General features: G+C 36.8%; 1 protein-coding gene across 10 annotated transcripts in view; it reads right to left on the reverse strand.

Moving 5' to 3' along the window:
* frmd5a (FERM domain containing 5a) overlaps positions 1-13,723 on the reverse strand; it is a 93,798-nt gene extending 80,075 nt beyond the window's left edge. For 5 of the 10 annotated variants that reach the window (XM_079620241.1, XM_079620236.1, XM_079620239.1 and 2 more), the window contains exon 1: positions 13,354-13,723. In XM_079620241.1, coding sequence (XP_079476367.1) covers positions 13,354-13,458 — 105 coding nt within the window. In that variant the 5' untranslated portion in view covers positions 13,459-13,723. Of the gene's footprint in view, positions 1-8,699; positions 9,051-13,353 lie in introns of those variants that run through there. The other 5 variants (XM_079620235.1, XM_079620231.1, XM_079620233.1 and 2 more) reach the window with 4 other exon arrangements.
* Positions 13,724-14,408: the final 685 nt, after the last annotated feature.

The following is a 14,408-nucleotide window of genomic DNA, read 5'->3' on the forward strand; positions in this document are numbered from 1 at the left end:
ACACGCTGTTATGATATCTGAAAGATGAGCTTCATTTTATGCCTGGCACAGTCCATAGAATCAAATTTGTTGCAAAAATTGAGGCAGAAATGTCTGTCTGGATGTGTGGCCCTCTCCAGCTTAATTTAATGTTGTCCTGAATTGACAAACTTCAATGTCATCTGCAGTGTATGCAGCAATATATTTTTGCTGGCAGCACCTATTAAAATGTCATGGCAGTAATAAGTCAGACCAGACATTGTGACAATGTTTATCAGACTATAAATATTGATATCATATATGCTAATGAATATCTATGATTACTAAACTAATCTCACTTATAGTTGCAATGGCACATAGAAGACAATAAAATACGCAGCTCTGACCCACCTCTGCCCCTAATATTAAAGACATGTCTCAATAGACCTTAGTCAGGTTAGACGCCATATTGAATTTAACATGGATGAAAACGAGGCTGTGAGGGATAGACTTGCCGTCTTCACAATGACAAGCACTGTATAAAGGTCCAAGATCAAATACTTTTCACAACCTTCAAACTCTCAAAACTGCTTTATGGAGTTTTTGTCCACTGAAAGTTTTGATTTGTTTCGACAGCTGAACAGTCGGTTATGTTAAAACAACAGTAAAAACAATTGAACACTCTGGACTTTTATCCCTCACAGCCTCATTTTCATTCTCATTCCTGTCAGAAATGAAATATGGTATCACCCTGATTAAAGGGGTCAGGACAGGAGAAAAAAAAATTGCCTTTATCTTTTGACATATAAGAGGTCTTTGTACCATTAAAACATCCTGCAAATGTCATAGCTTAAAACATCCTCCTCATTATAAACAAAGCATTTATTTAATAAAGCTCCATAAACTGCTCGTTTACATATCTTCGAGATCTGTGACGTCACATGGGAAAATACATTTGCACATGACTGCCTACAGAGCAAGACATTGACGAATAGTTTCACATCATCGCACCATAAGCCATTCAGTCAGTTCTTCAAGAAACATATTAAAATAATTTACAAATTTATAATTTCCATGTCATAACTCCTTCAATGTCTGTGCAGATTTAACATTTGTCAGTGTCATTACAGATAAAACAAAAACTGACCCAAAACCTTTGACCGGTGTACGTACAAATGTATAATGCCCTATTGGTCCACACACTGCGCTGTATTTTCAGCATCTGAGCGCCAAGATTTTAAGAAACAGTCAAGTCAGGTCTCGAGACCCCTGAGATCTGTTCCAGTCTGTCGAGTTACATCCAGCTGCCATTATTAATTCATTTAGGATTGTATCATTTCATACAGTATTTAAAACATTTCACAACATTATTTCTGCCTCAGTATAGCATTTAACAGTGTGCAGTGCACTTCTTTTTATGTAAATGTAAAATATGTCGCTTCGGTCTCCTTTATCATTTTGTTTCTCAGTTAAAGTTGCACCTACTCACAGCTGTCAGACTCACATTGCTATTAATTTACAAAACAAGTGAGGCAGAAGCAGAGATACATTTCTGGATATAGGAGTAAACATTAATATCTCTGTTCCATCCTACTGCACATACTCTCTCTCTCTCTCTCTCTCTCTCTCTCTCTCTCTCTCTCTCTCTCTCTCTCTCTCTCTCTCTCTCTCTCTCCTCTCTCTCTCTCTCTCTCTCTCTCTCTCTCTCCTCTCTCGACCGCTGATGTAATCCCCTCGTTCAGTCCTGACGTGTCCTCTACTCCAGCCAATAGCATCTTCCCTGCACCATGACATGGGTAAACACCAGCCACGCACTAGTGAGGTTTCTCTTCGTGAAACATTCAGGCCTAGCACACATTTTAATCTTTAATATCCCGACCGTAGCAACAGTGTGGAATGATCTGTGCGCACACAGTGTGACAGACAGCAACCAGTCTCACATACACACAAACAAACACATGCATGATGAGGAGGACGCATCTCACATGCCTGAACTTCACGCTGTGCAGCATTTACAGTGGCACTAGTAAATGAGCAGAGAAAGAGCAGTGGTGTGAGTTTGTCACAGACGGTGTGTCTTCGGTTGCACTGGTGCAGTGATGACAGAGCAATACTGAGCCAGGGAACAGACCGCACTGCTCCACTGCCGGGACACACCGTCTCTTTTATCCAAGTCGTGTCTCTTAACTACAATTTACTACCAACTGGAATGAACTTCAGGGCTAAACAATTTTCTTCTGCTTTGTCAGTTGTGCCAGTAGTAATGCCTTAATAATTAATAAATACATAAATTGCAAGATATTTTGAAAGATAAAAAATAGTATTGTTCATGTAATACTATTTTTAATATTTTATATACAGTGTTGGCGCAACGTACAGTAATAGTTAGTAACATGAGTCACGTAATAAGACTCCTTTTTTCCCAAGTACTAGTAAAGAAACACCTTTTAAATTTAAAACAAAATATCTGAAGTTACTTTTTCAGATAAGTAACACAGGTTACTTTGTTTTCCCATTTATTGACTGACAGCTCTCCTGTCCTCATGTTGAGAGAAATCAGGAGTGAGTGCGGAGGCGTTGTGTGTGAACATGATGGTTATTGTAGATCTAGACTAAATGTGAACATGCATTTATTCCTCTCACTTGCACAAAAACAGATTCAGTATTCCTTAGAATTGATAAAAACTGTGAAGTGCAAACTCAGAATATTACACAAACCTGCAATTATTAAATATGTTGTGTATATAATCTCACTTTATTAACCATGGTTATTAATATCACACACACAACGCCTCTTAATTTGGATCATCAAAAGGTCAGCAGCAAAGACATTGCAATGTCTATATATATATATATATATATATATACGTGTATATAATAACATAATCAGTGTTGGGGAAAGTATTGCGTAATTCCCTATATTGGTCATTTATAATAACGGCTAGAAATCAGCATTTAAAATTTGCAGAATTTGCAACAATATTCAGTGCATCAAAAATGTTTACTTTGTAATTAAAACACATGTACATAATCAACAAAGCTCAACACTGGGGTACAAAACTTTTTGATGTCAAATATTAAATGAAATGTTCAAAGATATTTCTGTAATTTAAATCACATCTATTTATAGTTCATGTGATGGCCCAACTTGCTATACAGATTCCAGCGAACAAACCTGAATTTCAATCCTCTCCTAACTGGTATTATGAACAAGCTTCACGGCATTTTATTCAAGATTAGTATACGGTATCACTTAAGACTGTAGGGTTAGTTCGAATCCAGACACTGACTCCTTCCTTGTTTGTGACAATAAGGGAAGTTTGGTTAAAGCACTAAACTCCCGTGCTGAAAGAAGGCTATTATACAAAGAGCTCACGACGAAACGAAGTAAAGGTTTTACAGAGAGAGAATCACTAAAGGAGCACATTAACCAATACAAAAAAGACAGTTTATGGTCTGCTCTGAGAGCCAGCCAATGAAATGAGTCGAGCTTCCCCAAAAGAACAAGCCGACCAATGAAATCACCAGCATTAAATTACAAGAATTTCAGGGCAGAGTAACCTGGACAAATTCTTTAGAAATAAACTGAAAAGGACACCAAGATACTATACCTTAATATTGCACGAACAGTTATACAAAATCTCAGAGCATCAGCATGGCGTGGGAAAGTGAGAATGAGGTCAGGTACAGGGGGAAAGACAGAGAGCTTGAGGTCTTTGTACAACGTCACTCACATCCACATTACTGGCAGGTTTCCATTACAAGCCACTGGTGAGAAAGGTCAGTGTGAGAACAACAAGATTCCATCTATTTAGGCTATTTGCAGCGTAAGACCATTCGTCTATTGTTACAGTGTGTGTGCAAAGCGACATCTTACACTATTAGCAAACACATTTGACCATGTTGTTTGGGAGTCACCTTAGCAACTGTGAAGAACCCGGAGACCATTTGAGCACTCGGCCTCTTACTGTTGAATCCCTTTTCCTTCTGTTTGCAAATTTACATACTACATATGTACTGAACAATATCTACTAAAACACAGGAATGCTCCACATATTAATTATATAACTTGCTTAACACAAGCCAAATTATTTACCAATAAAGTAAAAATAGAAAACTAAAAGTAAATCGCTAAAATTCTAAGTGAGCTCAGTCATCACATTATAAAGCACAGTGTACGAAATGGATATTAATTTTAAGATTTGATTTTTTTTAAATGGAAGAAAAGATGGGGGGGAATGGAGGGGGGTTCTAACCCTAACCCTTTAAAGCAAAGGGGGGAGAGAAGAAATATATATATATCAGTGTTCATGACAATGTTAAGAAGGCCAGTAATATTTTGACTTAAAATACAATATGAGCGTCTAAAAAATGCTGGGTTGTTACAACCCAATTTTGGGTCAAATATGGACAAACCCAGCCGGTGGGTTACATTTTTAAATCAACGTTTGGTTTTATCCATATTTGACCCAAAATTGGGTTGAAACAACCCAGCATTTTTTAGAGTGTAAAGCGTCTAAAATACGCAAGAGAGCATTCTCAATAACTAGCTTTTCAAGCTCCACTTCATCCATGACATCAGTCTGGGGGTTCAAATCGGACATCTTCACTTTGAGGATTATCAACTTTAGCTATTTTCTTTAAGTAGCAACATAATGATAAGGAGACGTTTCATTTACCCAACGCAAGGGTTTCGCTGCTGGGGCTGATAGGCAGAAAGTCATCATGATGAGGAAGACACATCCCACTTTGAGCCTGAGCTGTTCGAAATAAAGCTCCTTAAAGGGCCAGGGATTATTATGAGTGAGATTTCTTTACTCGAGTCCTCTTCAACCTCCCACATGCACAGCTATATATGCTGCACACACACACACGATGTAGCCACGCCAGGCTTGAATCATTAAACCAGCCGACACACATTCTCACTCGCACACGCTGTTTTTTCAAACCACCAAGAGATTACAGAGCCATTAATTTCATTCATCATCCTCTCATAAGATGATTTCCGACATGGAGGAGGAGGCCAAAGAGAGCAGAACCAGCGGCGGTAAATCAGGGCTCAAACCCATTTTAGAAACACCATCACAATCATCAGAAGCAGTTGCTGCTTGAAAGCGCAAAAATATGGCATGAATTGCAGATAAAGTGGTCAAATTGGTGGATTTACAGCTTTGTGTAGCGATTTTTTTTGGACCAAAGAGATTTCACTAAGGACAGGTCTACCGAATGTAAAAGACACTGCAGCAAAAAAAAAAAAAAAAAAAAAAAAGATTATATATAACTATATATATCGTTACCAAGGTATAAACTGTCTACCGTTTTGCTATATCGTTTATATCGCGGTATGTAAATATATAGCACTATTGACACTTCAGTGTGTTGAAACCGCATAAGCGCAGAAAGCCGCGTCTCTCATCATGCGATCGCAAATTCATATCTCTTTCACGTCTTATTGCGCTTGAATGATCAAAACTATGTCAAAATGCCCATCGTGTGGAGTATTCATGTAAACACAGCCGGTTATGTCTCTCAAGTAAAAGTGAACAGTTGGGTGTGAACTGGATGTGTGAATCCGTGCGTTTGGTCTTAAAGTGACAGCAGCCTAATAAACCTGCAGCTCTGTGTCATTATTAATGTGAATCAAACAACAGCTCTTGACTGAATAACTTCTTTAGCTTTAATAAGAATAAAGGTAGCACTTTATTTTACAGTCCTGTTCCCCATGTCCATAGTATGTACTTATTATAGTTATTACAATAACTGAGTAATAACTAGGTACTAACAGTGAGCCTACCTCTAGTACTTACTTTATATTAACCAGTACTTTCTTAGGTAGGTACACTGTAAGTACACATACTGTAAAATAAATTCCAACAAGAATACATTTATATTTAATTCAAACAGTGAAGACTATGCAATATTTCACTTTTACATTTGATTATAAAATTTCTGAACTAATTATAACTACATGTTAAATAAACCTATTGCACCTGTAATTTTTTATAATTTTTTTTTTTTTTATTGTATTAGTCCTATTGTTTGTAATTTGCTTTTTTCTTATTTTTAACAGAAATGAGATCAAATAACACAAAATAACTATATTGTTATATATGTTGTTAATCATGAAATAAAATATCGTGGTCATATTGCCACCCCTTGACAGCCAGTGATCAGAACACACTTTTGTAATCCAAGGGACAAGTCATATGAGTAATATGACTTATTTTTAACGTTATTATTATTTATCATTCTATTATAATATATTATTATTATATTATATTGCATTGAATTGATTGAATTTAATTGAATATACTTTATTGTCTCATTTCTGGGAAATTTGACTTGGACTTCCATAGCACGGCCATAACATTCTCATGTAAAATGTGTGCGTCATCAGCAGCATATATAAATATATAAAAGTATGAATAAAAATTACACTGGAATTGCATTTGGAGAGATTTTCTTCGCAGGCCCTGTAAAATCTTTCTAATTGTGCTTGAGTGATCCGAGAGGAAAGTACATCCTGTTTGCACGGTAAAACACACTCATGTTTTACACTGTGGGATCATTCACCTAGAAATAACAGCATGTTCTTCCGCAAATGGCTGACACACAATTCTTTTTCCCTCTAAAACGCAAGACTGCACCTCGAAAGCATTTCCTCAACACATTTTATGGTTGGAAAGAGCAATATGGCAATGGGTTTCAGAGATGCATCTTCAGCATGGTTGAGTGCACTTGCAATTAGTGCTAATTAGAGTTCCAGGGTAGCAGAACACAAGAAGTGATAAGTAGAGATGCCCACATGTCCTCACAGGAATATGAAGCCGCAAAGTCGAGGAACTCAGTGAATAACACCTAGAAAAGCACATAACCTTCATGGCAAACCTTAAAAGCACAAATACTCCATTATTTGTGTTTGTGTTTAGAGGACGATTACATGCGTGTGCTAATTTGTGTTTCTCTTTCTCTCTGATTCCCTCTCAACCCACTCGCACAAACACACTCTCGTCATGTTCTCACAGTTAACTGCAGGCTGGCCGCGGCTGTGTGTGTGCTTTTTCACTGTGACCTGTAGATGTGAGAAGCTTGTCAATTGCCTGCAATCACTGAGAACAACAGCGAGGGAGAGGGACGCGAAGAGCTGCCGCCTCAGGGAAACTCAACCGCTTCTGCAAGGGCATCTTATGATGATGAGAGCTCACTCTTCCCTAGATATAGAGAGACAATATAATGCATGCCAGCTGAACATCTAGGGTCATGCTAGTCATGGCAAACTTTTTCATTAAGAAGATCTGAAGATTTAGGAGTGATTTACAATATCAAAATAATCACAATTAATCCAAAGAGGAAATCTATCGTTCATATTTTATTTCTTTACAAATGAAAACAAAGCTTTGAGGGATGGACGTGCAGTATATACGGCTCATATACGGCTCATTTGCACAATAAGTTCTCCACATGTTTTTTGTCGTCAGGAATTTTTTTTAAAGATATTTGAATTTTTGGCACAGCTGAAAAAACAGTATAAAAAAAAGTAAGTCAAAAACTGTGGAAATGAGGCCTATGAAAACTTTTTCAGGTTGAAAAAGTTCAGGTTGGTTCTTTTTTTCACGTTTTTCCCAAATGAATTTTATTTAAATTATTTACTTATCTAAATTAATACATTTTTCTTTAAACTTATTTTGATTTATTTATTTATTTATTTTATATGCAGATGTTAACTAAGGATACATTTATATGACAAAGATGTACTTCAAAACTGAAAAGTTTACAGATTTTTATTTTTTTAAATTACATTTTTAAATTTTTTGTTGAAAATGTATTATTTTGCCAAGCCGATGGCGATGTCACTTAGTAAAGAAACACTACGTGCCTATAGACTGTAGTTTACAGTCTTTAGTTTTTCCATTTTTGTAGTTTACACGAAGATGATAAAGATCGTTTTCAAAACTTTTTTTGTAAAAATGTTTTCTGTTTTTATTTAGAAAATGTATTTATATTCATATAGCAATAATGTATTTGTTGCAAAAACCTAAACAAATAAATAAATAAAAAACTTACAAAGTCAGTTTTTCCCCCCAATATTGTGCAGTCCTACATGGAATATAGTGCAACAGTCATATGGATTATTGTTATGGTACATTTATGATGCTTTATTGTTATATGATGTATTCATATTTTGAAGTCTGGCAGCCCCTGGTCATCATATAGCTTCACGGTGGAAGCATCATCATCCTGCCGGGTTTGAGAGAAATGAGAAAAATGAAATGTTTTTGTAATGACATGTGGAAGATTTGAATTCATTATCAGGCGAACTCTCCCTTTAAATGTAGCCGAGTTAAGCAAATGCGTGACATAACTAAACCCGGTAAATTAAGTCTGTATAGTCAGCATTTCTGAGCATCACATTAGCTGCAATATGCTACACTTAACACATTTAATTTCCCCACATCACACCTTCAGTTTCACGATCGCTCCAGCATGGAAACACGGGTAGCGTTTTGAAAAGCACATTAGCGGGAATTAAGTGAACCAATCTTCCACCAAAATATGAAGAGTGTGTTTGATTGTCAAAAGAAACACACAAGCTAGGCCAATTCACAAGCAGGTCTGAAGCCACCGGGGAGCTTTAAAGGAAACGATGAAAGCACTTCCTGGAGGGACTGAATCTCAGCATAGTGGGAACAAGATATTTGGGGTAAAGAGGGAGGGAGTGAGGGAGAGAATAAAAGGCTGACCTAGTTCCGCCTTTCACTTGCTCCTTCCCCCGGAGTAGGTGTCCTGAACCCCGGGGCCGAGCTGGCAGGCCCGCAGCTAGCACAGAGGGAGCCGGGACGATAAACAATGACTGTGCACTCTCCACCTCTGCGGCTCAAGCTTCTGTGGGTTATTCCCCCGGCCACATCCGTGCAGAGGAAGAAAAGCTGGCAGCTCGCATGCTCTGTCACAGTCTCTCCTCCATTACGTCAACACAGCACTGCTGCACACGGCACACACACACACACACACCTGCTGCTGGCTGCTCACCTCCCTGCCTGGCACACACTACACACACACGGCCCACCGATACAATCAGCACTCACCGATTCAACAAACCAGATTCAAGATACAGAGAAAAACTTTAAAGCAGTGATGCCGATACTCACGACATAATATATTCATATAATCCAATTTTGCCCAATGTTTACTTCAAATATTTGAGAACAGACCATGTGCACTTTTGGCAAGGAGGACAATTGTGTATTATTAGTTGTTAAATGGCTAATTGGTAAACAAACAATTATTGATAACAATATAAGGTTTCATTAGTTTACATTAGATAACTACAATACTGCATTAGTTAACATGAACTAACAATGAAAAACGCTTCTAAAGCTTTTAATCTCATTATTAAAATCAAAAAGTCGTCTCTGATATTATTATTATTATTATTAAATGGACCTGAGCTGACAAAAATCTGACAATGAACAGTTGGATTTTTATTAGCTAACGTTAACAAAGATGAATAAATACTGTAACAAATGTATTGCTTATTGTTAATTAATGTTAGTTAATGCATTATTACCTAATTGTAAAGTGTTACTAAATAATTTTAACTAAAATGATTTAAACTAATAACAAATTATTTAATTCAATTGAAACAATTAAAATAAAAGAATGTACTGTCAAAATATTTGTAACTTTTACAGAAAAAAGATTAAGTTAAGGCGACAGTTTTTAAATGGTTTAACATTGCATTACATGTCATTTTGCAGTCAAATGTATGGTTTATGTCAGTATAAACTATGAATTATCATATAATTAAACTGAAAAGCAGTAAAGCATTGCCTGAAGTCCTTGAGTGACTTCACATTTGACGTCTAATTAGCATTCGTTTTTTTTTTGTTTTTTTTACCGTGTCTGTAATGTAAGGTTTATTGCATCATTTTTGTTATGTCTTTGTGTGTATGTTTGTGTCAATATGTGAGAACTGGCCATGTTTTATGTACACTGAGCATGAATCCTGATTTCTGTTTTATCATCTGTACGGTGGTTATCAGTACATTTGGAGTTAAAAAGCAGCTTTTGAAAGTTTAGTACATTTGGTATATTATTGGTACATTATATCACTTAATGAATATATATGTTATAATTGTCATCGTGAATTTGCTGCAATTACAGCTGGCAGCTTTTATCATAAATCTAACAGTTTTTTATTAAATAATCTGTAGCACAAAAGTATAATAATGGCTTTAAAGTAATGATATCGTTCAGTGCTACTATTCTGTCAATGTTTTTTGACATTTTGAGCAAACCAAAATCTGCCTTTTTGTACTTTTGTGCTTAAAAGACATGAGGTAAAATTATCCACATTTACAGTATTACATAGGATGTCATCATATATTTCAGTGAGTCAAGGAAATGTCTAAAGACACGTTTAAGTGCCATCAGAACATGATTACTCCGAATTACCATCACAAGGATTGAGAAATCATTCCTGCATTTGATATTCCTTTCCATTTTACTCAAAACCTTTTTCGCTTGTCCTGTAAAACCATCCCAACAGGCCTTTAAATATCAACAGGTCAACACAATGTTGGATTGTGGCAATAAAACAAACACTCGTTCCTCATAAAGGCAGTTTAAAGTCTTCACTCGGATCGCTCTTGAAGAATTCCTCCCTTTTTTCCTCCTTCTAATCCTCTCTAACACGCAACGATTGTCTTGATGTGTGTAAACCGTATGAAAGCCCAGAGGGAGTGTGTGTGTGTGTGTGTGTGTCATCTAGAGCCACAGTCCTCTCAGTCTTCTGAAGGCTGAGAAATAGGATGCTCTCAGATTGACTGTAATAGAAAGCGATCTGCCGGCTCCCGTTTCATTTCGAGCTACACATGAAACAAAGGCTTCCTCAAAGAAAGACACACAGCTCCATACAAGAAAACATGCGTGTCTGAGTCGAAATCACATCTGCCTCGGGTAATTATCTCTTATTAAACAACTTAACTATTATTTTCATTATTGTTGTTATTCCTCCATTTGAGATCACAACAGTTCATTTAAAAAAAAAGCCCTTGAAAGATTTAACCACATATTCAGGACTGTGGAAACCAAATATAATAAGATTTGACCGCTGAAAAACTTCTCAAATGTCTCACATTTTATAAATAAATAAATAAATGTAAACATGTAGGCTTACTAATAAAGTAATGATAATAATATATATACATACACATATACATATATATCGGTAGTATCTCTGAGTTCTTGTGGTTTGGGGGAAAAATATTGGAGGGATCCACCAAATAAAATAAAAAGGTCATCATCTCTGTTGCATGAACTTAATTTATAGTTTTATGCATTCTCTGTTTCTTTATATGAAGTTAATAGAATAATTAGTTTGTACTATACAGTATCATGACATACAGTTTTTGAGCTAAATCTTCCATGTTTGATATTACACAACATCATTTTATTAAAAAAATCAAAAAATATTCCAACCAAAATAGGCGAAACACACCAATGTCAATTGTGTGTCCCTGTAAAAACTCCAACAATACTCATCGAAAACAAATGAGGAACTTAAACTGGGGATATTATATTTCCCGTCAGGACGGCAGGGTAATAAAACAGAACTTCTCTCAAAAATATTGTATAAAAACAACCTTTACAAGCACAAGTAATGGTTCATAAAAGAAAAATTAAAATTATTAAACCTATGTTGCATGTATTGGATCATTGAGAAAAATCTACTAGCTACAATTGAGAAGAGTGAAATAGTTGGGTTTGGTAGTTCCCGTATCCCAGTGTTTATGACGTAACCCTCCGTTCATCCCGGAGTAACAGACCTCCCATAATCTGCCGGATTTCACAGACTCCTGTCCTGTCCAGCCAGTGCTTAGCAGCCAGCCATCCGTGCTGCTTTACTAAACTGCTTGATTTACAAGCGCCCAAGGGGCAGTTTTGGAGACCAAAGCATACATTATTAATGGATGTGTAGTGTTGACATCATGCCAGAATCCATACAACACTTTCCTGCTTATGGAGCAATTCCAATATGATAATAAACTGTAAAGGGGACACATGCATTTCATAAATAGATCCTCTGAAGTCGGTCCTGATGTTTTTACTACAGACTTACTACAGTCTCAGATACTCAGTCCAGAAATCTGTGATGCTGATGCAGAATTTGCTTTCATTGTATCTTTCTGTAGAACATCTTTTGTGTAAAAACGGTTTGTAAATAATAATAGACTTTGGTGCCACTTTATATGGAAGGGTTAGTTCACCAAAAAATGATAATTATCCCGTCAGAGTTCACTCTTCGCCCAGAACTATAGTTTATAAAATTAAAAATATGGATATTTTTCTTACAAAAATGCATTACTTTGCAGTTTGCTTCAGAAGGCCTTTATTACCCCCTATGGATTACTTTTATGATGGATGGACGCACTTTTTTGGGCTTAAAAAAATGGTACCATTCACTCCAATTATAAAGCAGATATGTTTTTAACATAACTCCGATTGTGTTTGGCTGAAAGAAGAAAGAAAGAAAGAAAGATAGATAGTCATATCCACTTGGATGGCTTGAGGGAGAGTAAATCATGGGATAGTTTAAATTTTTGGGCAAACTAACCCTTTAAGTTTCTTTAACTACAGTAGTAAATATTGACATTGTTTGATCAAATGCAGTTATTGTGTGTGTATACATGTTTTTACAATATTTGACGAATGCCTGAATGTAATTCATTAATGTAATTACATCTATAATTTCACTGTTGACCCTTCTCTTACACTTTTACCTACCCTTAAACCTAACCATCCCACAAAACCTGTCCCAAAACGTACGCGTATCACACCTCAATAGCCGCAAAAGTGTTTTGCAATACAACATGAACACAATAAGTACTGACTGACTGCATACAAAGTCAACGAAGAATAATTGTTCTTATGTAAGTGCATAGTAGTTAAGACACCTACATAGTAGTTAACACACCTAATATAAAAGTGCACTACTCCTTTACACCAAAACATCCCTCAGGACGTTTCCAAACCATCTTGAACCTACCCCATTATGGGTCCAAACATATTTAAGAGTGCCCTTACAGAGCTTATAGAAAAGAAACAGGTCGTTTAAAATACACAAAGCTTCCTGTATAGCAGCAGCACTTCAGTGTGTTGTGTTCTGATTTATGGGAATGCAACACATCATCAACAATGAGAGCAAAACAATCCGTTGTAAGACTTTTTGCGATTGAAACGAGCATTGCAGCACTTGGAAGTAACCTGCCGGGTTTAGGGGGGATGCTGCTGCTGGCACCTGCTGTTAAACCCACTGCGCACGCTTCTCGCAGCCTGCAACAAAAGGTCTGCTGATCGCTGTTTTTCGGCAGCACCTGTGCTGATGAGACTGACCTGAATGGTGCAGGTATACTCCGTATCATCCAGCAGTCTGACCGTACACATGTATTCTCGCTCCAGGTTTCTGACGCTGCCACTCATCAGCCGACTCAACATCATCTTCTCAACGCACGATCGCTGCTCTGCGTCCGGGACCAGAACAAAAAAAAGCTCAAGCAATGTCACATCGACCGAACTCTCCGGTCGCCCAGGTAAAACGTGCTAACCGAAGCCGACAGCATCTTTCTCCGATGACATGAACGCCGCGGGTGTTTTATTGTTGGTTATTGCGAACAGGTTCCTCCAGCACGCGCACGCATCCAGGTCCAGGTCCAGATGAAGTCTGTGGTGGTTACGAGCACGAGCACACAGTAGCAGAAAGCCCGTCTGTTGACCATTCACCGCTTGATATTTGAGCAAGGGGGCGGGACCAGAGAAGCTGATTGACACTCCTTCTAGCCAATGGTTAAGCTCTCTAAATAAGGACTCGTTTGAAATGGACAATGAAAGATTGGGGTGGTGCTGCGTATTTGGAGGTCATTGTCGTCCAATAACATGCTGGACAAAGGTAGTAGTAGTAAGGTTATAAGGAAATATTTTTCTGCAGCAATAATTGGTAACACTTTATTTTTATATGTCCTTGTTACATGTATTTACTATAGTAATAACTATAAATTAGGCATAATTACATACAACCTAAACAAAACCCTGTAAAACTTTATTTTTTTAAAGTTATATATACTTACATAACAGTAAATTATGCATATTTACATACAATTAACCCTCAACCAAAACCTAATCCTGACCTAACCCAAATTATAGTGATGACACCTTAAAATAAAGTGTAACCCAAAACCCTAAATCTACCCTAACCCAATAGTAAGTACATGTAGTTCATTACGATTACTCGGTACTCTGTAACAGGGACACATTAAAATAAAGTGTAATCCAATCATTTTCTTTTGTATTTGGCAGTATGACTCTAGTAGGCCTATGTATCAATAACAAAATCAAACAAGTATCTAAAGAAATATGGCACAAGATTGTTTTGGCTACACACTTATCGAAAA

This window comes from Phoxinus phoxinus (assembly GCF_949152265.1).
Source record: "Phoxinus phoxinus genome assembly, chromosome: 8".
In the NCBI taxonomy this organism is placed as follows: Eukaryota; Metazoa; Chordata; class Actinopteri; order Cypriniformes; family Leuciscidae; genus Phoxinus; species Phoxinus phoxinus.